This window comes from Desmodus rotundus, chromosome 4, assembly GCF_022682495.2.
Source record: "Desmodus rotundus isolate HL8 chromosome 4, HLdesRot8A.1, whole genome shotgun sequence".
NCBI lineage: Eukaryota > Metazoa > Chordata > Mammalia > Chiroptera > Phyllostomidae > Desmodus > Desmodus rotundus.
In genome coordinates this window covers 22,714,655-22,742,247 of record NC_071390.1, presented here as the reverse complement: position 1 = coordinate 22,742,247, position 27,593 = coordinate 22,714,655, and the positions used below count along the sequence as shown (strand labels likewise).

Below are 27,593 nucleotides of genomic sequence, written 5' to 3'. Positions count from 1 at the left end.
AGGAAGTCAGATAGTCTGGTTCCAGAATAAGTTGTAAAGACTCAGCCTGAGAGCCAGAAGTCCAAGTGTAAATTCAGGATCCATCAGAAACTTGATGTGAGCAAGTCACAATGTCGTTGGATCCCATTTTCTTAGTCCATAAAATTAGAGTTGACCTATAAGTTTCCCCCAAGTCTACCTAGTACTTAGCAATACATGCGATTACTTCAGTCACCCACACGTGGTCCTCAATCCCACCCTGCCGTGCTCCTGCTACATCTCCACCCCCCACCCCCCGCCAATCTTGCCCCTGCTATGGCGTTATGGCCTTGTTAACCTCTAGGGCATTAGTTTCCAGAACTGTAATATCAGGAAAATACTCTTAGGAATTCCAGCTTAGAGAATCCAGCCCTTCCGTTCTGCCAGGACTTTAAAATATAGAATGCCTTAAAATGAAGAGGCGATCACCTGTAGCATGGACATCTTTTGAATATACAGTAATTCTATTGATATTACATTAGACAAGTCAGTGTTTGACTCCAATTTCTTCAGTTACCCTCTCCCATATCCTGGGATTTGGGCATTACCTAACCGTCAGGAAGGTACCCTCAGGAATCCAAGAGGAAGGTCCAGGCAAAATGTGGAGGGAAATCAAGGAAACATACTCATGACCCTTAGAAATGCTTTTATTTATAAAATAACTACTTCAATAGAAACATCTCTAAATATGAACACTATTCACAAGAGGCTCATGTCTCTGCCTTCTGACCGACCTGCAGACGCATCAGGGCGCAGGGGTCCACAGGTGTCTCCTGATCACCAGGCTGTTTCGGCCCAAGGTGCACTTGGAGGAACAGGGGCTGTAAGGCAGTTCTTAACTCCCTTTACGGCATTATGGATTGTTTCATAGTTTCCTGTTCCAAGGTAGGCTTCATATGTGGGGCAGCCCTTAAATGAGCCCCGCTCAAGGAAAACTTTCAGGGGGAGAGTCTCCATCTGAAAATTGGCCAGTATCTTCCTGAGGCCGGAGAAAGGTGCGATCAGGCACTTTGGAATCTTTTTGGCTTAGACTGTGCTCTCTGAAGCATGGAGGTTAGAGGTAAGACAGAGAATGCTTATTTCCAAGTCTAGGATAAGCTACTTTTAGGGCTGCTTATCTGAGTTTAAGTAAGACACATGTGTTCGTTTTCTGCGCCTGTGGATAGTAGTGTGCTTGGATGAAGGAGGAAGGTTTCCGGTCTCCCACCAGGCTGGACTGGTTTCGGCTCATTGTAGAGCAAGTACGTTAGTGGTGTGGCTGGAGCCTGATCCTGTCCTAAGAAAATCCGTCAGTTACTGGGCTGCTGAAGAGAGCACCAGGAGAGACTGTCACACACAGACTGTATAAAGTAGAGGTGACTGTCAGAAAGGCGCAGATGTCTGTACCTGAAAGAAATGAGAACCTTTCAGATAAAGGTTGAAGGAAAATAAAGATGCCTGATGCTTTCCAAAAGGGCAAGGCAAGCAGTTGAATGTTGCCTACCCATCTGGAAATGCAGTGAAAGAAGAAAGTTTACACATGGCAGTGTTTGAAGGACTTTCAGAAATCGGGGCGGGCACGTGTGTGTGGATGTGTGCTAGGCACTGAAGCCTTGGGACACCAGAACTGGTGCAATCTCAGCAAACTCCTTGCCACAGGCAGAGGCACAGTGTGAAAAGGGCTTCCGGAGAGTTCTTTTCATCCACATCGGTTTCTGTCAGGTGACTGTGGAGCACAAGGCCCCCCCAAACTCAGTATGGTGCAACCAACACCAACATCTTCTAACGCTACTGCACAGCTCCCAGCATTCGTAGGATACTGGTCCTTCTGATTGGAAATTTCTCATTTCCATGGGCTGACCCCAGGACTTGCCACTTCTTATGGGCACAGAATTATTTCCAAGCCCCAGGGTTCATTCCAAATTCTAGCAATTCTAGTTAGTGCTAAGGTTGAGAACCCAATCGAGAACAAGACGTATCTTGCGCCCCCCTGTGGCATGGTTAAGCAACGCAGACAGGGCTAGTGTCTCTGGAGCAGGTGTCCGCTCAGTGGAACACGAGAACCATTCAGCAGAAGGAAGCAAGGACAGTGACGATGACTGGGAAGCAGAACAGGTTCAGGTATACTCAGTTTTGCGAATATAGTTGGATGGAACATAGCCCTTCTTCCCATTAACTTCAGCTAACCACCATTCTGTATTTCCTGTAACATCTTTAAAGTCCAGGATCTTGAGTCTCTGATTGGCTGACACACTCAGCTCATTTGGGTTCCGTGCTTTGAAGGTATAGACAGCAAAATAGACCTGTGTGCGGGAGAAAAAACGAGTCAGGCAACAGGAAACTGCTCGGAGCAACGCAGTCCAACAGCACTTGCTGCAGTAAGGGGGACGGCCTTGGGCTGCACCGTCCAGTATGGCGGCCCCTAGTCACTGTGGCTACTGAGCACTTGGAACATAGCCAGTAAGCCAGAGGAACTTAATTTTTAAATTTTAACTACCTTAAAGTTATATCATTGTTAGCTACATATAGCTCGTGGTTACCACAATGGACAGGACAAGTCAAAGAAAACCAAAATGCACATCCGAGTTGCCTTAAACGGCACAAGAAGGACCCTTCAGTAAATACGTAAGATGGATGGGATACAAGGACACGCTTCCGTACCCAAACATATGAATTCGGAATTTCAAAAACTTAAAAAAAAACCCACAACTAACCTCAAAGCTAAAAAGGATGATCTCCAGGTGACAATGACAAAGGTATAAGGCAAAGAGAGGGCGGCGCTCACGAGCAGAAGCTGGGAGGCCACCAGGGCACAAGGGTGAGCTCACGGCTGGGGGCTGGCGTTCAGGATCTGGTCAGGGGAGGGAGTTGAGGAAGCTCGAACTGAGCTCCCCACACAAAGTCAGTCTAAGGAAGGGCCATTTTCTCCCCCAGTGCGTCTGGAAAAACTGTCCACTGGTGGGTCCAGAACTGGGACATCTGTCCTGGGCCGTGGGGAGTAACGGACTCATCAGGGAGAAACGGGCAGGCACTGTGGTCATCTGCGCCCTGAGGAATGCGGCATGGAGCGTCTGAGCTGAGAAACTCGTGTGAAAACTGGTGTTTTGGCATCCCAAGCTCGACAAAGGCAAATGCTCCCATAACCCAGGACATGACTGAGTGTCTCATCAAAGGCAACCCCCCACGGGAGATAAGCTCACTGACAAACGTGGTAGAACAGATGTACAACGAACTCACTGCTGCAAGATTGAGCAAAGAAAACAAGCGGGTGAGCCAGGGACGTCTCAGCCGTGAATCTGAAAGTGGCTTTAAAATATGCTGGTTTAAATGTTCAAAATACAAAGGCTATATTCAAATCCCCAAGATAATAACAAGCCATGACAAAAGGAATAGGAAAAACTGAAACAGAGCCAGAACTTTATTTCTAAATTCTAGAACGAAAACCACAGTATTTGAATTAAAAACTAAGTGATGGGTTAAACGGCAAACTTTATACAACTAAGGAATTAGTGAACTGAAAGAGTGGGAAAAATTTTCATCCTAACACCTTGCAAGTGCCCAGTGACAAAGAGAAGGGGCTCAGAAATCGCCTATGACGAGTCAGCCAGAGAAAGGGCCCAGGGGAGTTGAGGTCACTCTCACAGCACCGAGTTTCTGTGTGTGTGCTTTATAGCGCTTGTCTGTGAGCCCGTCTGCAGACCGCACCCCAGGCCCTGCAAGCCTCTGACTCGGTCCCACTCCCAGAAAAGCAGCAGCTGCACCCACAACACACCTGCCGCCTCTTCCGCACGGTGAGCAGGGCGCACTCACCTGGTTGCCTTCTGCCTCACTGCTTTCTGGCTCTTCGTTTCTGTCTTCCAGAGACTGGGCTGTTCTTGCACACCCCTTCACCAGGTCTCTACCCTGCCCGTTTCGCCCTGGTACAGAGTAACCAGCCATTTCTGGATGCCTAGAGTTTCGGTAGCTCCTCAGGGCGGGCTGGTCAGTGTCTCGGACCACATCTGTGGAGTCCCAGGGCCTGGGCTGGGAGGTGGAGTGTGGGTCCGAAGGGCAGCTGGAAGGACTGCTCTCTGAACCGCCCTCATTTAAGGAAGCATGGAGAGTTCCCTGGTCAAGTTCCTTCGATGACGATGTATCCTGAGGCTGTTTCTGGCAAGGCCCCGAGGTAAAGGACACGGCCATGCTGCCGGGGTTGAGGGTCAAGGCGCTGTTGCTGTTCTGCCGAGGGAACCCGGGGGAAGAACCACCGGGCTCGGACTCGGTGGAGGAGTGGCTGCCCACAGAGACATCCGAGTGGCTGCGACGGGCGTTGTAGGGCTTCAGGAAGGAGCTGTACACAAAGCCTTTGGTGACTATGAGGAAGAAAAATACACATGAAGAGCCTTTGTCAAAGGAAGAGGGAGGGATGGGGGAATCAACAGAGAAGAAACTACTGGTTGAAAGCTGGTTAAGAGTGAGAGACACAAAATAAGATGCCCAGTAACAAAACAGATTAGACGTCATCCCAGGATACAGTGTGGGTAGGGGACGAGACGCCGCGCCTGCCTGCCAGTTCATTCCTGTCACAGCCTCAGAACAGATGAGTGATTCGGGGGCCTTGTGCTGAGTCGGGGGGGGGGAGCAAGAAGGACAAGCTGGACAATGAGCACGTGGAGACAATTTAACATGATATTTAAAGCCTGGGGAAAAAAGACTAAGGGACAGCTTAACAAAGGGTGCGCTCAAATACAACAGTGTGGTAAAGAGAAATTCGAAAAACCGTCCTCATCGGGCAGAGCACTCAGAAACGCCTCCTCCCGGCCCTCCTCCCATCCACGACGCTTGGATCCTCGTCTCTGGCTTAGAAATGTGGTGGGAACACTGTGAGGACAGTCGGAAGTAGCAAGCTGTTTATAATCGTTAAAATACACACTCAACATGTGTGCGGCACATGTTCACTTCAACAAAGTGCCTAAGACGCTGCAGCCAAAACTTTGAAGCACAAATTAGGAACCGAGATCTCTAATCAACAGGAAAAGGTTTTATAATATTAAGAAAGAAATAGCTGCCCGGGCAGGGACCCAGAGTATGTAACCCCTATGTGAGGCAACAGCCACTTCTGTCTGGGTCTTTGGTGCGTTTCCTGCAGTAAAAACTGCCGGCATCCATCTGTTTCATCTGCTGGATGATGGGAGGGGTCCCCTGGGCAGGTGGCGAGGGGCAGGAGGTCTAACAGCTGACCCTGATACTGCGGCCTTCTTGCCACCACTTTTCAAACCCCGAGGATGATGGAGCATTTTCGACAGCTGGGATCTTTACAAGGGGTTTATCTGTCCACGAACCATCAGTGGCTCTCACCTGCCCATCACCCTGGAAGGCCCAGCCTTTGTCCCTTCCTCTCCTGTTTCAGTCTCTGTTTTTGGGTAAGCAGGAGTAGGGGGAGGGAGAAAACCCACAAGCACTTTTAACGAAACTGAGCAATGTTAAAATTTTCAGTTTGGCACTAGCTATCAGGGAGATGCAAATTAAAACCACAATGAGGTACCATCTCACACCAGTCAGACTGGCCAACATAAACAAATCCACAAACAAATGTTGCAGAGGATGCGGAGAAAAGGGAACCCTAGTGCACTGTTGGTGGGAATGCAGACTGGTGAGGCCACTGTGGAAAACAGTATGGAATTTCCTCAGAAAACTAAAAATGGAACTACCCTTTGACCCAGCAATTCCGCCGCTGGGATTATACCCTAAGAACCCTGAAACACCAATCCAAAAGAACCTGTGCACCCCAATGTTCATAGCAGCACAATTTACAATAGCCAAGTACTGGAAGCAACCTAAGTGCCCATCAGCAAACGAGTGGATCCAAAAACTATGGTATATTTACACAATGGAATTCTACGCAGCAGAGAGAAAGAAGGAGCTTATACCCTTTGCAACAGCATGAATGGAACTGGAGAGCATTATGCTAAGTGAAATAAGCCAGGTGGTGAGGGACAAGTACCATATGATCTCACCTTTAACTGGAACATAAGCAATAGAAGAAAAAAGCAAACAAAATATAACCAGAGACATTGAAGTTAAGAACAATCTAACAATAGCCAGGGGGGAGTGGGGTGGGGACAGTGGGAAGCGGGGATTACAGGAACTAATATAAAGGACACATGGACAAAATCAAGGGGGAGGGTGGAGGTGGGGGAGGGAGGTGGGTTCAGCTGGGGTGGGGTGGAGGGATAGGGAGAAAAGGCATACAACTGTAATTGAATAACAATAAAAATCTAAAAAAAAGAAAAAAAAATTTCAGTTTGGGGCAATGTGAACGTAGATGTTTATTATATATGCCCACAATCCATACCTAAAATGTTTAAGACAAGATGTGTTTTAGAATTTAGATTTTTGGATTTGGGGAAGGTAATCAAGTACATACACTACATATTTCAGAATGTCCCGGCAGCGTCTGGGTCAGCACCCCATATTCAAATCCAAAAGGGGTAAGTGACGATTATGAATAGACCCATGTCACTTTGGTCACTTTTTTGCCACCAAATGAGTTCAGGTCAGGCAGGTTTTGGCAAATGAGCTCTGAAAAACAAAAACCTTTGATTTTTCAAAGCTTTTCAGATTTGGGGATTGTGGAGAAAGGATTGTGGGTTAGTATCATTCTTTAATTCTGTACTTTCCCCCACCCCACCCCATCCACGAAAAGAAAGCTGTGAGCTGTTTTTAAATTCATTCCATAAATAGTCATGAGGTGGGATTGTTCTGGGGAAAAACTCAAAAAGCAAACAAAACCTCTTTCTTACAGGCTTTGAATTCACACACTCATAAAACACATTCACAGAACTGGGACGAAGGCAGCGCAGGCTGTGAGCTGCTCAGAACAGGTTGCAAGGGCTCAGGCCCCGTTGGCTGTGAAACAGAGCAAGGCCTTGCAGTGGGGACCAGAATCTCCTCTGGAATTTGTAAAAAAACAAAAACAAAACTGAGGACAGGTTTTGTTTCAGTAATGACTTGGGCATTATACTAAGAGATGGACAGAACTTTTAAGGTTATTTCCCCCTCTAATCAAAGACTCTCCTATTTTTTCCTGGCCTGGACGGGGTTCAGGTACAGCCCGAATCACTCCATCCTCATTTAGAGTTACGGTAATCTGACGTCCACCCTTCTTACCTCCATTGTCAATCAGCCAGCGGTTCTGACTGCCCATGGGGTCCTTTTTTTTGATCACGCCCACCAGGTCACCTTCCAGAAGTGACACATCCAGGTCCTGAGCAGCGTTGAAGTTCCTGTCTGCTTGATAGAGTTTTTCGGGGGGATATCTCACCAGAAGGGAGGCCCGGAGTTCTTCTGACTGCATTATGTAACTTGGCTGAAAGGCCACACAAGAAATAGCATCAGCAAAGCTCTCCCTGGTCATTTTTCAATCCTGACACATGGGCTGCGTCTCAGACATGGGGGCAGAGGAGAGCTGGCTGCTCACGACTCCTATCAGATGTGTCTGTGCCCAAGTCAGTCCCGTGACTGGGTAAAAACCACGCTCTCTTGCCATGCTCCCTCGCCTCTGCAGCTATTAAGGAAATTTAACACACGGTTTTAGTCTGTTATCTTGTGACGAAAACAATGTGATTAAAATGCCACCTAAGGACAAGGTACCCAATATTCCTAGGTCTTCTTACTGCTTGCTCTATGAAGCTAAACAGCTGAGACTCTCCTCATGCCGACTTCCCTGTCTACAAAAACAAACAACACCCACAAAACCAGGATAAAGTGAAAGTGGTAATGCACTGGACTCCCCTTTTATGTTAATGTAAATTAATGTTTATGAGATGGTAGGGGGCAAAACCCACAAATGTCCAGGCTTTAGATTATGACCTGATGCAACCTGGGATATCGGAACCAAAGCTTTCAAAATGTGGAGGAATTGAGTTTAAAAAGAAAATAACTCCAGGTAAAAAAGCAGTCTACCACAAACTGTTTGGCAGTAAATTAAATAATTCTTTTTTTCTAATACATAATCAAAAATACGAGGCCTGGCAGAATTAGCATACTCTTAAATCAGTCCCCCTTCATTAACCAATCAAAGTAATGACACTTTACCATCTTTCTCTGCACAGACTGAAATGCAAGGGTGCTTTCCAGAGGGCACTTGGCAGTACACATCAAGGGTGAGAAAACTACAGGTAGTCACTATCGAGTACCAGTAGGCACACCTGTAATGTTCAGCAGTGGTGAGTAAATGAATGAATGAGCCTTGATAAATGAGAACTCAGTAACCTTTATTCTCCATTTGTTATAAAGTATTCAAACTCCTATTAAATTGCTAGCCTGTAGAGAGAGAGCTGGGTCCATCAATATTAAATATAGTAACAATGGCCCTGGCTGGTGTGACTCAGTAGATTGAGTGCTGGCCTGCAAACTGAAAGGTTGCCAGTTCGATTCCAAGTCAGGGCACATGCCTGGGTTGCTGGCCATGTCCCCAGAGGGGGGCGTGAGAAAGGCAGCTGATTGATGTATCACATATCAATGTTTTTCTCCCTCTGTTTCTCCCACCCTCCCTTCTCTAAAGATAAATAAAATCTAAAAAAATAATAATAACAACACTTATTAGCTGCCAGGCAATTTCTAAGTGCTTTACCTATATTAACTCATTTAAACCTCATAACAACTCTATGATGTACCTATAATTATTCTGTGTGTTAGAGATGAAGAAACCAAGGCACAGTGGTTCAGGTACTTACATATATTAACTCGTTTAAACCTCATAATGACTCTATGCTGCAGCTACAATTGTTATCTGTGTTTTACAGATGAAGAAACCAAGGCACAGAGGTTGAGGTACTTGCTCACAGACATACAGTGAGTTAGGTGTCCGTACCGGGATCTGAACCCAGGAGGTCTAGTTCCAGAGCTCACATTCTTTTAACTCAGCCGCACATCCCTGCTCTAGTTCTCCACTCACCAGGCCCTGGAGTGGCTTTCGAGCAGACTGGCGGTCCACAGTCTTCCTCTCGAACGGCCTCTTGGTAGACGGAAGAGTCTCTGGGAAGAAGGTGAAAACCTGGAGTTGCTGCAGAACTCTGCTGTGCTCTTCGTGGAAGATGGCGATGAGGTTTCCCTCTCTGCCGGCAACTTTAAGTAACTGGAGCCCGTGGGCAGAGCAGACAGACAGAGAGGAAAGAAGAGAACACAGATGAACGATCCCAGGACTGACAGTCTCATTAAACCCAACTGGAAGCTAGAGTTCGCCTGCATTCACTCTGTGTGAGCTACCAGCACTGCAGCCCGTCACAAGGGACAAGGCAGGCAGCTGGCTGGCTCTCCCGGGGACTGCGCAAGGTGGAAAGAGAGCTATTTAAAAGCCACAGCTTTTATCGGCACCATCAAGGGATCAAGAATTCCAATTCCTAACGGGCTTGACTTAATAACATATTTAATCTACCTAGTTTGAATAAGGTCTCAAATAACCCCATTGTACATTTCCAGGAAAACATCAGAACTTCAGAGGTGAATTCTGCATGGCAGGGAGTACGGGACTCACCGAAAGCAGTGGCTTCAACTGCTCCAGCGCCTGGCGCACAAAGTCGCAGTGGGCCTCGGCGTAGCCGTGGATGCAGTTGGTGAAGAGGCCCTGGGCGTACTGGTGGAACTTGGGCAGCTCGTCAAGCAGCTGCGCATTCAGGGCCTCGTAGTTGTTCCGGGCCGACTGCAGCTCCTCCAGGGTCTTCTTGTCCTTGAGCTTCTCCGCCCGCTCTGTGCAGTTATAGAAGTCCAGCAGCTTGTCAAAGCGCTTCTGTACCAGCTTGTGGGGCCCTGCAAACATGCTCAGTAACTGATTTAGGGGCGAGATGACAAGCCGCTCTGTCCTCTCCTTCTGTAGGGACAAGAAAGGCACGTGGCTCAATATTCCACACTTGCTATTTTCCAAAATACTCCTCAGGCTCATTTTGGTATGTCCTGTAACACCTGCTTTACTCCTAGTGCACAAGCTACACCCAAGCAGATCCAAGTGTCCTATTTACCTAACACCCTGTGTACATACATACACACTCCACCAAACTCATCCACAACTCTTCACCCAGCCATCTGCACACACCAAATAGTGTGCAAAATATGCGAATCCCCCTCTAGCTCTGCACTTGATAACAAATGCTGACTCCACACATGAATGTGAGGGCTGCATTCCAACCCAGAGGTGACAGTCTGCCTGGTGTCACTTCTTACATACAGCTGTCTATGTAGCTTGAGTTTAACTTAAGATTTAGTTGTTACATAAATCCGGGAGAGACAAACTTTCTCATACCCACAATGCCTTTTCTGATCATAACTAGTTGATAATATCTGTTTTCATCTTTCAAAAGATTCTTCTCTTTAATTCTTTCCAGTGGGACAGACATTAAAGACAGGGTATGGACACATAAAAAACCACAAATAGGTACTTAGTAAGTTATTTTTTTAGAAAGCTAATGTTAGAACACCTGTAAGTTCCCCGAGTGTGCACACTCCCTGCAGCTTCAAGCCATTCTGACATCTCCAAGACACTATCAAGCTCCGCCCAATTCATTCTACTTGAGACCAAGCAAATACCATTTACAGTTGACTCTCTGACAATGCAGGGGTTAAAGGAACCAACATCTTCCACAGTCAAAAATCCAGTTTTGACTCCCCCCAAACTATACTGCAAATATTAGAGCCTGTATTCTTATATAAAGTAAGCTAGAGAAAATGTTATTAAGAAAATCGTAAGAAAGAGAACATACATTTACAGTATTTACTGAAAAAGTCTGTGTATAAGTGGACCCATACCTGTGTTATTCAAGGGTTAACTGCTTATCTATTTAGTATTTCCCAAGCAATCTGGCCTTTAGTACTTTCTTTGTAGTTTGTACAATCTCAAAGATGTATTTGTTAACCATTTAACTATTCCTGAACATTCCTTTTTAAGTTATTATTCCAATAGTTGTTTTCTTTTGATCAGAGCTATCAACAGTGATCCACGATTACATTTCCTAGTTTTCCGTTGTTCCCTCAAATGAGTCTGATCACAACCTATGAAAAAATCTGCGTGAATACGTATAGGTGCTACCTATCCACTTAACTTATTGAAAATCATGTTTTGAATATCAAATCCTGATACAAATACCCTAGAGGATGGCCGGAACTCCTGATACACACACAGGGCACGTCTTTGTGGAATTAACGTTTCCACGAGCGGGAGGTCGGAAAGAACGCAGGAAGAGGCCCGACCCGTGAAAATTGTGTTAAAGATGGTCACTTACAAAATTGGTGAAGAGCTGGTCACTGATGTAGCGATGCACCTGCTCGAACTGTTCCAAGTCCTTGTGTCCCTTCTCCATGCACACGTCCCACATGCTCACAGCAGCCACCACTTTCACACAGGCCGATTCCTGGGGCCGGTTAGAAACAAACACGGATAAGATCAAACAGAACTTTCTAGCCTTCATCCTTCATCCTCGATAGCAGCCTGGGACAAAGGGTTCCAGCATTAAAATGTTTCTCTAGAGTGTAACATGTTAGTTTTGAAACAAGCATACTCTCATAAACTATGGTTTACGGGCACAGGGGAAAAAGCCTAAGATTTCCAATCATGGAAACATTAGTGAGGACTTTTATCATCTCTTTAGCATTTCCCTATGTCCCTAATTTGAGGGTTTCTTAATACATCAAAAAGTAAATTATTAAACTAGAGTTGATCCCTGCAGGGTTATGATCACGAACGATCATCTGTCCCCCCTGAGTCTTGGCTCCTGCTGCCACCCCAGAACCGACCGCGCACTGCCCTGAGGGTAAGCGCGGCCTTGCTTCTCACACTCAGACTCTGGCGCTCCTGGTCGCGCTCGCCCTGCTTTTTCCTTGCAAAAATACCTCCTTACACATAATATCACTTATGTGAAGGCAGGACTCAATTATAGCGACGCTGAAAAAAAATTAAAAAAGTAAGTGAACGTATAAGCACTTAACTGATCCCAACAGTTTTGAATCCCAGGCTGGTTTTCTTTGGCTGCATGAAACAACGCAGGGCTTCTGCCTTCTTTACTTAAGTTTAGAGAAAGCTTGTTATTCTGATGCTAGCCCGAATAAAACCTAAAACTCCATTAATATAGTTCAAGGGTAAATGAAATCCCCAGGCCAAAAATATCAGTGCCTCACACATTGGTTTGACATTCATTTTACCACACTTTTAGACCTCTTGTCTTCAGGTCCTCTATCTGAACAAATAAATAAAGCCAGTTTCGTTGGAAAGATAAGGTGGGGAATCTCTGTAATTCCACCCGAGTGGGAGAAATGGAAAACATGATTTCCTCTTACATTCTTTTAAAGGAATGTTGTGAAGTTGCAAAATATCAGTCCATATGCCAACGTGGAGACCACATTATACAGTCCCTGCCCCTCGGCTTACGTCCTTGCTGGCTCTCTCTATCAGCCGATCTATTATCTAATGTTATTATCACCAGGGCTTCTTTTCATTTTAGGTCAGTGACGAAACTGTTGAACATTTTCTCCCCAAATTTCCGCTGTTAGCAATCAGAACCAAATCGATCTGCCTATCAAGTGGCTGTCCGTGTTCCATGTGTCCGGCCTCAAATGCTTCCACCTGTTGCTATGGAGATGAGTCTTTCAAGAGGTGGGGGCTCAGGTGTTCACTTGCTATACATTTAGAAAACATGGAGGAAAATAGCCAAATAGAGGAACTGTAAGGTAAAGCCCTCAGACGAGGTGGTTGACTCAGTATTTTTTTGCTCAAATCTCTCACTGGAAGCCAATGTGCTCCTTAAAAGTTTTATAAACCCTAATTGTTACCTAATTGCATTTTCAAACATGAACAGGGAGAGTTTGATATTGAAAGGAACTGTAGCGGGCATTTCAAATCTGTGGGGATTACTCAGTAAATGATGACAATTAGGTAAGCAGGTATGGAAAAAAAAAAGTTGAATCCCTACCTCAAATCTTTTGTACACTAAAGTAAATTCCAGCTAAATCAATAACTTTAACATAAAAAAAATGAAATGATAATTGCACCAAACATGGGAGATACTTGTCTTTGTTATCTCGGAATATGAAAGGTCTTTTTTAAGTATGACACAGAACTAAGAAGACATAAAAGTCTAATTAGACTCAACAAAAATGAAACTTTTCTATACTTCAAGCAAACTCAAAAGCCAACAAATTGGGGTGGGGAGAAGGGGGGAATATTTGTAAATCATATCAGACATGGGGCTGTTTTTTCCAATATGTACTGAGGTTCCAAGAATCAGTAAGAAAAAGAAAAACAAATCAATAAATAAGTGGCCCAAAATATAAACAAACCATAGAAAAAAATTTAAACATCCTCAACTTCTTTCAAAAAATGAAAATTTAAATTATATTAAAATAGCATGTTTTTAACCTATCTTTTAGACAAAAAGAAGACAGTTTAATTTTGATTGTTACATAAGATAGGATTTTCATGTGTGAGGGAAAGGGGTATGTCATACACGTAGGTGAACACCATTCTATGAACTCAACAGAGAAACTGGAAATATGAATAGAAAGGGTCCTAGTCCTGGTTCTGGCTGCGTGGAGGGCACGCTGCCCGGGGACGGGGTGGGCTGCCCCAGGCCCCAGCTCCTCTGCTCCGCCAGCTCTCCAGACCCAGTCAAGGTTCCAGCACCTCAGAGGCCCTCTGCATAGCGACTGAATGAGTTGAAAATGAATGTTATTATTAGAGAGACTTCTCTAGGAACTATCCTCTAGTATTCTATCTTTAAAGTGATTTTGATAAAATCAACTGTGATAAGGGCTTCTCATATAACTAAATACAGGAGACAGTAAAAACAGTGGTGGGGAAGATTGAGAGGGAGAGACAGCTTGACCACTTTAAAATTAATACAAGTGCTGATCTTCTAAAGGTTATTTAGAACTTTTAAAGGTTATTGTGTTGGCCAAGAATCTGTTTAGTTTTTTCCATATAATGGCTCTAGTAGTGCTTAGTTGTCTCTAACTTCATTCAAAACAATTTTGCTAGATTGTATTGTGACAGCTGTCATATCAGCATGCATTTAAAAAAATGCTTATGAATTTGGTGAATTTTTGTGCATTTTAATATTGAAGATGGAAGAAAATACGCAACAGTTTGGCATATTATGCTTTATTATTTCAACAAGGGTAATAATGCAACTGACACACACACACAAAAAGATTTGTGCAGTGTATGGAGAAGGTGCTGTGACTAGTTGAATGTGTCAAAAGTGGTTTGCGAAGTTTCTTGGCACTATTGACATTTTGGCCAAATAGTTCTTTGCTGCGGGGCTGGCTCATGCACTGGAAGATGTTCAGCAGCCCCCTGGCCTCCACCCACTAGAAGCCAATAGCAGGAGATAGCCCACATAGTCAAAATATCCAAATCAATGAAGTCATTGGTGAAAATGAAAAACATGTCTTTAATTTAATGGAAAAAACTAAATGGAATTTTTGGCCAACCCAATATAATAAAGAATATGTCATGACATAATGTTCGCTTGAATCCAGATCATTGAACATTCAACAATACGCTGGATGAACAGGAAAGCAGGCCGAGTGACACTGTGTGTGACCCTAATACAGCGATGTCTTCACTCACCCGGATGTGCTGGAGGTAGAGAGACAGGTCTCGGATGAAAGACTTGATCAACCTTTCTTGCATTCGGAAGTTCTTTTCTGTTTCTTCAAATGCTTCATCTTTTATCTGCTCAGAATGAACAAGTACTGTTAGCAGATCGGAGCTCTCCCCCAATCTACCTGATTGGCAAAATATCTTTCCTAAAAACATCTTTTGTTTACATTTTAAACCTCTGGTACTTCCCTGAATCACACTAAATTGAATTTAAACACCTCTACGTGGCTTTGAAAGATCTCCCAAGTATATAAGTCCCATCCCCACCCCCCACCCCCACCCCCCCAGCCCTTACCTCCTCTGCTCCTGAAGGAAACCCTTGCTCTGGCCAGTGAGGCCACTCCCTTCGCCAGTCTCTCTGGCACCTGCCACACGTGTTGATTCGGTGCCTTCGCCCCTGTGCTGTTCCCTTGCCTGGTATGCCCTCTGCTTTCTCTATGCCTAACCTGCCTCCTTCCTTTAAAAGGCTCAGATTAAGTCTCTTGGCAACATGAAGCTCATCACTGAGCTCATTTTCTTAAGTACTCTACAGCGTGTAGAGAACGGCAAAACTTAGCAACTGACTTTTTTCTAGCTTGCATTTCCTCTTCCTGGTACCGTGTACTCACACGACAGTGAGTGAAGGCCGCAGACCTCGGATCTACCCTCACGACTGCGCACAAATTGGTTTTCAGATCACTCCATCCCTCACTTTACATTTCCTTACATGTGACATATGGTGTTGAACTTGGGTGAGCTCTTAAATCTCTTCTAGGTTAATAGGTCTGCAATTTTAATTTTGTCTCCCTAAATAAATTATAAGTGTCTTATGGGTGTCGAAAGCCACAATAATTATTATTAGGCGATTGATTTTGGCCTTCTGATTTGCCTTTGTGCACACTGGCAGCTCCCCAAGGCAAGGAGAGAGGGCTGGGTGGGTGGACTGACGTCACCAGTAGCTGCAGGGACCTGTATCCACCAGCCAGCAAACACCAGGGGAGGCACTAAGCGGGGAGTCATCCCAATTGACACCATGCAGGCTGCCCCATGGAGCCCTGAAAAGCTGCCACAGACAAGCTGAACCTTCAGGCGCAGGACCCTCACCTGTGGGGCAAAGCCAGTGAGGTGCTTCAGGTGACTGCTCACTCGGTTGGACTTCTTGATGATGGAGTGGATGTTCAGCTTCGAAATTTTCTCCATGAGGCTATCTTCGTCACCCTTCCGATACTTGAGGACTAGGGAGTGAGCCAGATTGAGTTCAGAAAGCTCTTTCCTGAGCACAGACTACAAAACAAGCACAAAGCAAGACCCACGACCCAAACTAGAGCTAGTGCCTGATTTCGATGAGCTTATAATGAGTAAAGATAAATTATTAATCCACATCACCATGCACGGACAGACAGAGTTAGCCAATGATCTCGCACGGTAAGAATGCTGCCCAGGAGTTACTTGATTGCCTGTGCCGCACATTAGGCACAATCTGCAGAAAAGACCGGAGATCATAGCAGACGGGCTGCCCAGGGAAGGTTGGAGGGCAGCAAAAAGACACTTTATCTTTGAGGAAGATGAAATTACATCAGGTGATAGGAGCCAAGACAGAGGGCTAGATGGCCAGAAAGCTTCTGCAGCCACAAGCAACATGACTTATGAACGTGGGTGACATGGTCAGGCAGAGAAAACAGTTTTAGGTAAAGGGGGGAGGAGAGTGGAGTGGCAGGAAAAGAGGCCATACTGCATTACAGATTCTCTGAGGATGGCAATAACACATCAGTTTAGCATGGTCACCATACTACTCGAGTGTTCGAACTAGAACCTCAACAAGACATCTGATGAAAAAGAAAAGAAATGGTTCAGCTCATTCTCTGTTAGAAAGGAAGAGCTGGTGGGCTGGCAACTGACTGCACAGTGTAGGGAGGGGACGGGAGGAGCTCAGACCAGAGAGGCAGGACCGATGGGATCCAGGGACGTGGTCATATGGGGCTATTCTGAGAGAACACCAGAAGTCCTAACTTAGGAGGAGACAGTAAAATAGCCAACCAGGTGTGCCAAGCAAACGAATGTAAGCACAGATTGAGAAGGGCTGCCTCCAACAGACTGAGAAGGCAATCACCCGGGCCCGAAGGAACCCTTGATGAGCCACTTTCCAATGTCTTTGTTATCTCTTGGGAAAGACTTCTGTTGCCATAAGCTTTAGCAGAGATGTCTATTTCCAATATTCCATGGTTGTGCTTTTACTATTACTGCTCTCTTTCTTCCTATCGCACTTCCCCCAAATTCTACTACTGTTTCTTCATCATAATCCTATAAACTAAAATCTGCCTTGCCCATCTCTGGTAAAATAATTCTGTTGAGAAGGAGAACATTGTCAAGGGCATGCCTCCTTTGAAGCAAGGACGCTTCCCTTACCCAGATCCTTTCGACGTTTGTACTCGTTGATGTTGACGTTGATCTCCTTGACTGCCAGGACTGCACTGGTTAAAGGCACCTTATCTGGGTGGGATTCTGGGGTGGAATTCAGCAACTCCATTAGCAGCAGTGGGTAACGCATTACTCTCTGCACTGGCTTGATGAGGAAGGAGCCCAGGTTAATATAATTTGTGCATCCCCTAGAACAGAAGGGAAAACAGAGCCTTTAGTCCACTGGCAATAAATAACACAGGGCCCACAGATAGTATTTGTTATTCCTGGATATAGCCCTGCTTTTCACCCTACTGCCACTTTCATTAATTCACATTTACTGGACACCTGATAAATACCGGTACTGTGCCAGGTGCTGGGGATTTACTAGGCCATAAAAAATCCCTGCCCTGATGGAAGGAGACTGGCAATAAACAAACAAACAGCATTCAAATTGTCACTTGGTGTTCAGTGCTATGGAGAAAAATATAGCAAGGTAAACCGACAGTACTTCTAGGTTTCTGTCTATAAAGGAGGAAAATAGAGAAATGAGTTTGTGCAAGTGGCGAGGGAACTCACCATTCGTTGTACAGGCTCCTACAGGGCAGCGAGCGTGAAAAGAAAAGAGAGTGATTAGAGATAATGCCGATCTTCACAGTCCTCTCAGAGCTTATCAGTTGAACATTAATGCCTAGTAGTTGGGTGGACAAAATATCCCATGGGGTAAAAGAGAAATTATGATGTCTGTGGTAGCACACGTAGTCTATTTTTAAAAATCAGTAAGCCCCTAACTGCACTTTGATCTACTTAGATACATACATTAACCTGCCTCCCCAAGACCAGGAGAATCTCACCTGATAGTCAGGAGTAAATGAATTTGCTCTTCTTTCCTATATTCTTGTTTATTTGGACCAAACTACCTTCGTGACTACTTCTTACCTGAAAATGCTCACTTAATACTTTGTATGTATAGATAATAGTGACTAAGATCGACAGAACTACAAGCAGGAGGCCACTTAAGATTTCCATGACATATGACGGAAAAGGCAAGTTACCGCATTTTGCTATGTATAATGCGCTCCCATGTATAAAGCATACCCGTGTTCGTGTGCATTATACATGGGTTTATTATGCCCATTATTATACACATGGTAGGTAATCATTATACCCATGTATAACATGCATCCTTATTTATCCCTCAAAAATGTGGGCAAAAAAGTATGCATTACACACGGTAAAGTACAGTACCTAATGGGACCCATAGTAATACATCATTTAAGTTTAAAGTAAGATGGATGGGCATCATAAGAAGTCTAGACATGTACAGGGGAGTGACGTTCAAAAGGCAGAACTAAAGAGCTAAGATGGAAGTGAAGGGCCCAAGACTCCTACTTCAGGTCTGCCACGGAGTCCTGAAGATGCCTCTGGATCCGCTCGTCCTTCTCGTAGATTTCCAGCAGAGAGATGGCCTCGTCGTGATTCTGGCAGTAAACCTTGTAGGTTCCCTCGAGCTCATCCCGGTGGTCGAGAAACACAGGACCTTTGAAACATACACAGACATACAGTATTTTCAGACTGTCTTCTCAGTATCCCAAATGTAAGGTATATAAACCAACTTTAAGATCACTTAAATCCTACCACAAGAAATGACAGTAAGACTATACATCAAATTAGTAAGAAATTTCCATGTAATGGCTTAAAATTCTACTTATTTACAGCAAAATTGAAGAGAACCATGTCTTCCATGTATCTATTTTTCAGTGCACACACACACACAGCTGGGCCCTGAAACCGTCTCCAGCCCCCTTTCAGCCAGGCAGCCCAAGGAGTGTGCAAGTATTCGCCATGTAGTGCGTGACCAGGACCCCCACTCTCTGAGCCTCCAAGAACCTCCACAGCGAGGAAGAGATCCTACTATGGCAGCGGTTCCCAACCTCTTCTTCATGCGTGAGTTAAAGGTGCAGGACTTTAAATGAAATTTATTATATTACAATATCTATCATATAAACCCCTAAACATATGATATAATAACATACGTTTTATAAAGTATTAAGTAGCAAAATGTAGCAGTGGCTCTAACAATAATCAGCATAATTTCAAAGTATGATGAGTGGCGTACGAACCTGGTTATCGCGGTTGCTTCCGGTTGATATTTGCAACAACCTAATGTGATATGAGCATGTGACTTTAGTTGGCGATAAAGTCACAGGTACCGCTAACAGTGTGTGGTTTATTCCCTATATGCGTACCTTAAAAATGCTAAATTTCACTTAGAAGTTACTGAAAATAAAGACAATTATTTTTTTGACCCAAGTTCATGGACTCCTTGAGAGGTAGCCACAGATCCCTGGTCCACAGCCTATTAGGCAAAGGTATAGCTCCCGTTTCATTTAGAGCTGCAACCTGACTGTGCCGATTCCTTGACTTGTTAAAACTGCTCCTCCTCGCAGCACACTTGGTCCTTCCTTCTTCAGTCTGTACTGTTCTCCCCGAAATAGTGCTCCTCTCTCAAAACACAATCATACTCACTGCTCCCCCTGTAACTATTTCTACCAGCTGCTTGGCGCATAAGCCCCACCCGCAGGGAGCCCCAGCCCCTGCTCTACAATGTCACCTCTGCTCCTTCTCTGTTGTGTCCTATGGAATTCCCTACTCTTGTGAAGATCAGTTTCTATTTAAATTAAATGTCTTCCTTTAATCATAGCTCCTGTCTGTAAGGAAACTTGATTTTGTCCATATACATAACACCCACGTCGCCCTGACTCCTCGGCAGCCTCACGTCTCTCTAACCCTGCGACTCCATGGGAGTGGCAGTGGCAGTGGGGCTGATTCCTTCCGACCTTCAGGGTCACCGATTCATCCTCTAGTTTCACCATCTGATAATTGCCTGCCTCCTCCTCTTCATTACTCCTCTGTATCTATTCCCTACCAGCACCCCCAGAACCTTAGCTCTCACACAGATGATTACTCACACTCCACCCCCCTGTTCACTGTTCTCCAGCCTTCCCGGTCGTGACTATTCTACAGCGACTACAGGCAGCAACGCCACACCTGAATTTCCAGAGTCTTTCAAACTGTGGGTCACGACCCGTAAGTGGGTCATGAAATCTACTTCACTTCACAGGTTGTGATTAGCACTCTTTTGGGAAAATAAAACAGAATAGTAAAGAAGGTATCAGAAAACGTTGCACATAGTAAATGTAAGCACAAACATATATATACAAACATGTATCCTTATGTAAAGTGTACTTCTCTCTGTGAGACAAGTTTAAAATAATTCAAAAGCCAGTCCCTTAATGTATTACTACACACACAGTCTCCCAGTACTTCCTTCCCCTTTCCACCTCCTCATCCTCCGACTCATCCGAGCCCTGGACACCTGCCGTTCTTCCTTCCCCACTGGACCCTGTTGTGGCTGCACTGGAATCCTTCTCCAGTCAGGGTTAGTGAGTTAACTCAGTGCTGCTCTCTCCAGCACCCTAGAGGCCCTTGATTTTTTGGTGAGTTATCCCTCTTCCCTGGGTTGTAAAAACTGCTTGGAAGTTACAGGGTTGAGAGGGGAGAAAAGGCTTAGTGCAGGACAGTTTGAAGTACGCCGCCGCTGGTATAACTTTTAAAAATGGGGATGGCAGACTGAAGTGAAAAATATATATGTAAGTGCTGATATATGAAAACTATCTCTGGAAGGACATGTAAGAAAAGTGGTAATGATGGTTGCTTCTGGTTGAGAAAAGCTGGGTAGCTGGGGGATGCGTAACACTTTTCAATAGTTCTTTGTACTTTTCTAACTTTGTGACATGTGAATGTATTAGAATAAATTAAACTTAAAATACGGCAGAAGTAATGCCTGCTGGAGGGTGGATGTGGAGTAATAATATGGGTGTAATAATTTGGTTTAGTTTGAACATTTCACCTAAAATGTCACATGGTGTGCTTGAGCGTGATATTGTTCTGTTACAGAATTATGTGCTTATAATTTTGTAATAAAAGATTTTGTAATAAAAAAGAGGCATTATTTGTGATGGACCCTGTATACGAAAGTAATAAACTTAAACAAAATTAAAAAATCGCTTATGCAATTCGTGTCAATCTGCCGTTTGCTAATGGCTTAATAAAGCTTTACTTTCCCTTTCTCTGACTTCTCAGCACCTTCCCTTATCAGATGTTCCAAATCTAGTCATTTATTAATTCTCCATTGAATCTACTGCCTGGCCTTCTGGTTGACAAAGACTGAAGACCCCCTCTACCCTCCCCCGGCACCAACCCCCACCACCCAGCATGCGCTCTCACAGTCTCGGCTCCACCCCACGCGTGTCAGGGCCACCGCATGTTGTCCCTCACTTGTAAAGCTAAAACTCCTGCCAGGGTCCTGAACCTTCCAGCTCCCAGGACCATCCTCTGTGTACCTTCCACACATCTCAGTCTGCTACCCAATTCCTGTTGTCTTGGGAAAAGGAGTGCAAGGGAAGAAATAAAAAATAAACACAGTCGACATCTTTTGGGGGTGAGATTATGGATATTTTTGGGGTAAGATTATGGATATTTTGTTTTAATTTCCTATTTTATTATTGTTATAATATACCGGTAAAAAAAATAGCTTAGAAGAAAAAATAAGTTTGATTAATAATTAATCTCTTTTAGATACTAATCAATTTCTCTCATTTCTTTCATAATTTAAATAAATGATCTACAGATACTTATTTCAAATGCCTCATACACTCTTATAATTTGGCTGTTTTGCTTTAGCATTCTATTAAAATGAGATCACCACGGCTTGCTTCTAGTCAGTCAGTGTGTGCTTTCCGTCCTCAAAGTCCAACCTCTGACCTCTCCAGTTAAAGCAAGACCCTGGGCTTCAGTTTCTCTTACCTTTCCCACAGTAGTACACATCCAGCTACTCTATAGAAGTGAACGGCATGCACAGGACAACAGAAAGACATGAGCTTGAAGGGCAGTCCCATCAGTCACTAGCCAGGCGACCTTGGGCTCCCCTTTAAGTCTCAGGTTCCTCATCTGTAAAGCAGGATTAATAGCAGCACCTACACCTCAGAGGGCTGTTGTGAGGAACAACTGAGATCAAGCCTGACAGAGCTTTGAAGGGTGTGTGGTGTACAATACACACTCCGGAAATGTTAGCGATGTTGCACCATCACCTAACATCCCGGAGCCCTTACTCTTTCCTTCAAGGGGACAGAGCCCTGATTCTGCTCCCCGATTTCTCTCCAGGGTGAGTCACATAAATAGTGCCTAATCTAAGCCAAAACATGATCCCATTCCCATTTCCAGTGATCAGTTCACATGTACCCATGTGACCCAGTTCTGGCCCATGAGAAATAAAGAGAAATCTCACTGGGAAACTCTGGAAAAGGCTTGCTCACTCTTAAATAACACAGGGTCACTTTTACTTCTGCTGGATGCTTGGTGGGATAGCGGGACTGTAGCAGCATACTGCACTATGATTCCGATAAAACAGCAAAATGGTAGGATGCTCCCTCCCACCTTGTACCAGGGCTGCTCTACGGCCACCGGAATAGGCAGAAGTGATGGTATGTCACATCCGAGGTCAGACTTAGAAAGATACTGTGGCTCCCGTCTTGAGCTTCTGTCTTTCTCGGATCACTCACTTTGGGGAAAGCCAGCTGACCTGTCGGGAAGACAGCCATGAAAGGAGCTGAGGCCTGGAGAGCGGAGTGAGCTTCCTTGGAAGTGGCTCCTGAAGCCCCAGATGACGATGGCAGTAACCCAGGCCAGCAGCCTGACTCTTGACTCGAAGCTCATGAAAGACCCTGAGCCAGAACTGCCCAGCTAAGCTACTCCTGGATCCCCAACACATAGAAACTAGGACATAATACCTATTTCTTGTTTGAAGCTGCTAAGTTTGATATAACTTGTTACCTAATATAGTTCCCTTGTTTAAAAGAAACAGATGATTGTTTTTCAAACATTTTTGACAATGACCCACATGAACAAATACATTTGAAATCATGACTCACTATACATATATGTAGGAATTGAAAGAAAAGTTTCAAGAAACTGTAGTTATTTTTATTATTTATAGTACATTCCGGTATTTTCTATTTTATTAAAATGTATATATACTGGGTGCGACCTATGATCGGGCTGTACCGTCAGGCTGGAAAACACCACACTAACAGCTAAAATGTCCTACTGCGAACATCCTGTATCACCCCAAAGGGGGCCGTAAAGAGGAGAAGCTGATGGCCAAATAACCTCTGAACTAAGTAACTAAAACTTCATTTCTTAGCAGAACTACTCAGTACCAGCAAGGCCCTGCTCCTTCCTCCTATCTATGAAGTTTAAAAAAAAAAAAAAAAAAGCTGCATCTGAAATAGCAGGAGCACATACCTACAGCATCGCTGATTTCCAGATCGGCCAATAATTGTTTTGAGACCTTTATCACCATCTGCATGTTTCCAAAAAGTCCCTCAAAGTCAATGTTTGGTATCTGAGAAAGAGAAACAAAATGTAAAGATGCACGAAAGTGAAATCAACAGGATATCATTCATACTAGAAACACCTCTTCGAGGATGATCAAGCCATTCAATGTCATCTTCACTGGCTCTCACGAAGTTTCCAGAATAGAAATATCCACCATGAGCTTTAGTGTCACCCTTTGTCCTTGATCCAACTATTGCCCCCACGACCTTAGTAAAATGACTGTGGAAATGACTTGGTCTGTAATTATACCGGGACACATATTCCCACCCAGCACCCCGGGTCTGATGGCACTACCCACTTCCTACAGAAGTCCTCGGAAGTGACTGTTCCAGATACAAATCCAAACCCGGTCCAGGTGGACAAGTAACAAGCAGTGAGGACTTGTAGCTCCCCAGGAACTGTTAACCTCCTTTCCAACTCCAGCATCTAGAAAACCACCTAACATATGCACATAAGAGTCTTCTAAATAAACCTTATACAGTCATGTGCTAAAACCAGTAACCTGTCATCCCCAGCCTTCATTATATTATTACACAGCCTTTCCAGTAAAGTGACAATGCAGACTCCCTGGTACTGATTTCAGGAGCCAAACCGTGCTGGGTGTTACTGCGGTAAGTCCGATAAGTTAACAGTGGACTTGAGAAGTGACAGGATGCTGATGGCTTAAGTTGACACACATATGTTGAGACTCTTGAATTAAGAGCAGCAGCCACAGCCTTTACTTCCAACACAGCAAATCCATGTGGCGAAAGCTCCCGTGTCCTGATACTTCAGCCTTGGAGAACCACGGTCAAAGTAAAGCTAACTTGCTCCCTCAGTTCCCACCTGTGCCTGCTGCAGGGGGACCATGATCCGCTCGATACACATTTCCAGATCCCGAATGTAGTCTCGTTCCGTCTGATGAAGTTCTTCTACCACCTTGGCTCTCTTCTCCAGCATCCTCTGCTCTGGGTTTTCAGTGGACACAGACCCGGAAGGGGCCACTGGTGAGGAAGACTGAGAGGAGAGGAGCGTCATTTCTAGAAGGGAAAAGAAAACTGGTCAGTATCTCTCTGTGTGCTAAAGCAAGACTCTTCACCAGTTTGATGTGAAAGGAACACAGTCCTTGAGGACCACAGGCCTCACAGTTGTCAACTATCAGGAAATCTGACCCCACAGGCCAGTTCCACTCACGAACTGATGAAGAGCTTAGAAGGCCATCACTGCAGAGAATTTTTCCCATATGTGCGATACCATTTTTAGAGTTTGTCCTAAAAAAAGAGTAGTTGGCCCATTTGATGAGGACAAGTCAATGTCCCCAACTTCCTCAGCAAAGAGGTTGAAAAAGCTGCTGTTCCTATCAAGAATTACTTTCATTTAATTGGGTATAGAGTCCATTCCATGATCTCAACAGCAGAAATACAAAGCTGTCAGTTAAAAACATTGATATATGTGGGCCTGCGAACCAAAGGGTCGCCGGTTCGATTCCCAGTCTAGGGCACATGCCTGGGTTACTGGCCAGGTCCCCAGTAGGTGGCACATGAGAGGCAACCACACATAGATGTTTCTCTCCCTCTCTTTCTCCTTCCCTTCCCCTCTCTCTAAAAATAAATAAATAAAATCTTAAAAAAAAACACTGGTATAGCACAGCAATTTTCACCCTTTTTAATCTCATGGGACATATAAACTAATTTCTAAAATTCTGCCACACACCAAAAAACATATTTTTGACAATCTAACAAAAAAAGTAAGTATAATTTTCATTCATTCACACCAGGTGGCTATTGTTGCGTTGGCTGTTATCATTTTTTTATTTGACATTCTAAGGGAAAAGAAGTCAGTACCCTGACCTCTTTAAAAATTTTTGTGGCACACCAGTTGAAAATTGTTGATATAGCACATTAAAAAGAATATCATGGGGAACATAATAATACCAAGTAAGTGCAAGACAAGAATTAGGCATAAATTACCCATCTGAGATTTGGGGTGACTACAGAACCCACTGCTTTCCAGTCATGTGATGGTGAATTAACATCAGTATATAATAAAATATGCAAAAATTATTTAGATTCTTCCTATCAAAACATTAGTAAAGCCTCACAAGCAAATACTGTTACTTCAGATGTCCTAGAAGATACAAATGGACTATAAACATGAAGTACTTTAATGGTATTTCCAATTTAAAACACCTCTGCAGAACCACGCTGCATGATCTAAAAATGAAAACAAGTAAGTTATCTTGTTATTAGCTTTTTACTTACCTGTTACTTAGATACATGTGATGAGAGTTATTTATGTAGATGGGATGGCATTTGTTCATTAAAATGACATTAAATACTCAAATAAACAACTAAAAAAATTTCAACAGTGAAGCAATCTCTGCTGTTTATTTCAAATTCCTTAAGAACCACTTAGCTCCAGATTTGGTAAGTAAATATATTAGTAAGTCTCAGTATAATTACAAGAATTTTTTTTCCAGCCCTAAGATGCAAAAATACAAGTGTTCAAACTACTTTAGAAAACTAGACTTTCAGATAAGATTTTAGTCTCCAAAAATCTTCCCCACTGCCCCTTCTCTAAGAATTTAGGAACTCCTATGTTTAGAAAGTGCAATCCAGATTCTGATTCCTAAAAACCATCCTCCACTAAAAGGCACCAGAATTCTATGAAGAAATGACTAATTCCAGGGCCAGGCAGGGAAGGTGTAAATGAGCCTGAGATGTCTCTGGGCAGAAAGTAAGGAAGTGCTCAGCAAAACGGGGGGCTGTGTCCAAGGGGGCTCCCACTGGCCAAATCTGGTACAATTTAGGTATCAAAATAAATAAGCCCTGGATTATTCCATTGAGTAAGATAAGAATCCATGAGCTCATATTGGCAATAGTAAGTACATAAATAAATGAGAGGAGAGAAAGCTCTTGTGGTAGAATAAACATAGAAAAATAATGGAGTTCAAAAAAACCATCATTTTGTAACAATCAGAATAAACTCTGGTTCAGGCACAAATCATCAGAGTGATTGCAGTGCGGGGGCGGGGGGGAGGCGGGGGGCGGGGCGGATGGTGATCAGGGTATTTGTATAGTTTCAATTAGTTATTACAAATTACATATTAATGACTAAAGTGAAAATAGTAGCTATATGGTGGAGAAATGGATAATACCATAGCTGAGTAATCAAAATCCAAATCACCAAAAAGGGACAAAGAGCCATCGTGTGTTTCCATGTGACATCTGAAAACAAGCCATGTCCCGGATGAAGCAGTCCAGGCGAACACGCATAACCTGAAAGGAACCTTGAGGAAACATCAGACAGACCCAAATTGAGGATGTGCATTCTTCAAAATACCACATCATGAAAGAGAGAAAGCCTGAGGCGTGGTTCCCAACCGAGAGAGACCACAAACAGATGCAAGGTGTGATTCTGGGCTGGATCCTGATCTGGGGAAAAACTGTTACAAAGGATGCTACTACGGCAACCGATGAAACTGTAATATGTAAACTCGTAGGTCGTATTAATGATTAAATCAATGAAAATGTCCCCAAACAGCAAATCTATGAGAATCGATTTTGTATGAGAATATCTATATTCATACAAAATATACACTGTACCTTAGTAAGAGATATGATATATGCAACCTACTCTCAAATAGTTCAGAGACTAAAAAAACTGTGTGTGTGTGTACACAGGAGGAGAGAGAATGAAAACGAAAACAGGGCCAGGAGTTAAACACTGGCGGATCTGAATAAAGGATACACAGGTGGTTCTTTGTACTACTGCAATTTTCTGTAAATTTGATATTACTCAAAATGGAGTTTAAAAAGATATAAAGAAAAATACCTTTCTTGAACTTATTTTTGGTAGAATGAATGACAAAATTTCAAACATAACTCTTATTCTATCAGAGTGCTAAATTATAATTCTAAATTAATTGTAGTGTATGAAAATTTATTTTCAATAGGCTTGTTTTAAATTTTCTTTGCAATTTCAAAGCAATAGAATCTCAGTCCCAAATATGATTTCATAAGTGGCAAGGTGAGAAGAGGATATCATTTATTTATGTCTCATTTATTTTATTTTTCTAAGGCATAAGGGACATGGAAATTGTGTTAGTTTCAGGTGTACAGCACAGCGGTTCCGCATTGGTCAAAGAAACTCA

The 27,593-nt window shown here is 43.8% G+C and overlaps 1 protein-coding gene across 6 annotated transcripts in view; it reads right to left on the bottom strand.

Annotated features, from left to right (window-relative positions):
• Positions 1-649: 649 nt before the first annotated feature.
• Positions 650-27,593, bottom strand: part of DNMBP (dynamin binding protein) — a 95,901-nt gene continuing 68,957 nt past the window's right edge. For all 6 annotated transcript variants that reach the window (XM_053922352.1, XM_053922351.1, XM_053922353.2 and 3 more), the window contains 13 exons: positions 24,287-24,480; positions 23,369-23,468; positions 18,395-18,542; positions 17,582-17,599; positions 17,012-17,211; positions 15,710-15,840; positions 14,594-14,698; positions 11,253-11,381; positions 9,515-9,847; positions 8,936-9,115; positions 7,147-7,345; positions 3,808-4,349; positions 650-2,300 (listed from right to left, as the gene is read on the bottom strand). In XM_053922352.1, the coding sequence (XP_053778327.1) occupies positions 2,115-2,300; positions 3,808-4,349; positions 7,147-7,345; positions 8,936-9,115; positions 9,515-9,847; positions 11,253-11,381; positions 14,594-14,698; positions 15,710-15,840; positions 17,012-17,211; positions 17,582-17,599; positions 18,395-18,542; positions 23,369-23,468; positions 24,287-24,480 (2,465 nt within the window). In that variant the 3' untranslated portion in view covers positions 650-2,114. The remainder of the gene's footprint in view (positions 2,301-3,807; positions 4,350-7,146; positions 7,346-8,935; positions 9,116-9,514; positions 9,848-11,252; positions 11,382-14,593; positions 14,699-15,709; positions 15,841-17,011; positions 17,212-17,581; positions 17,600-18,394; positions 18,543-23,368; positions 23,469-24,286; positions 24,481-27,593) is intronic.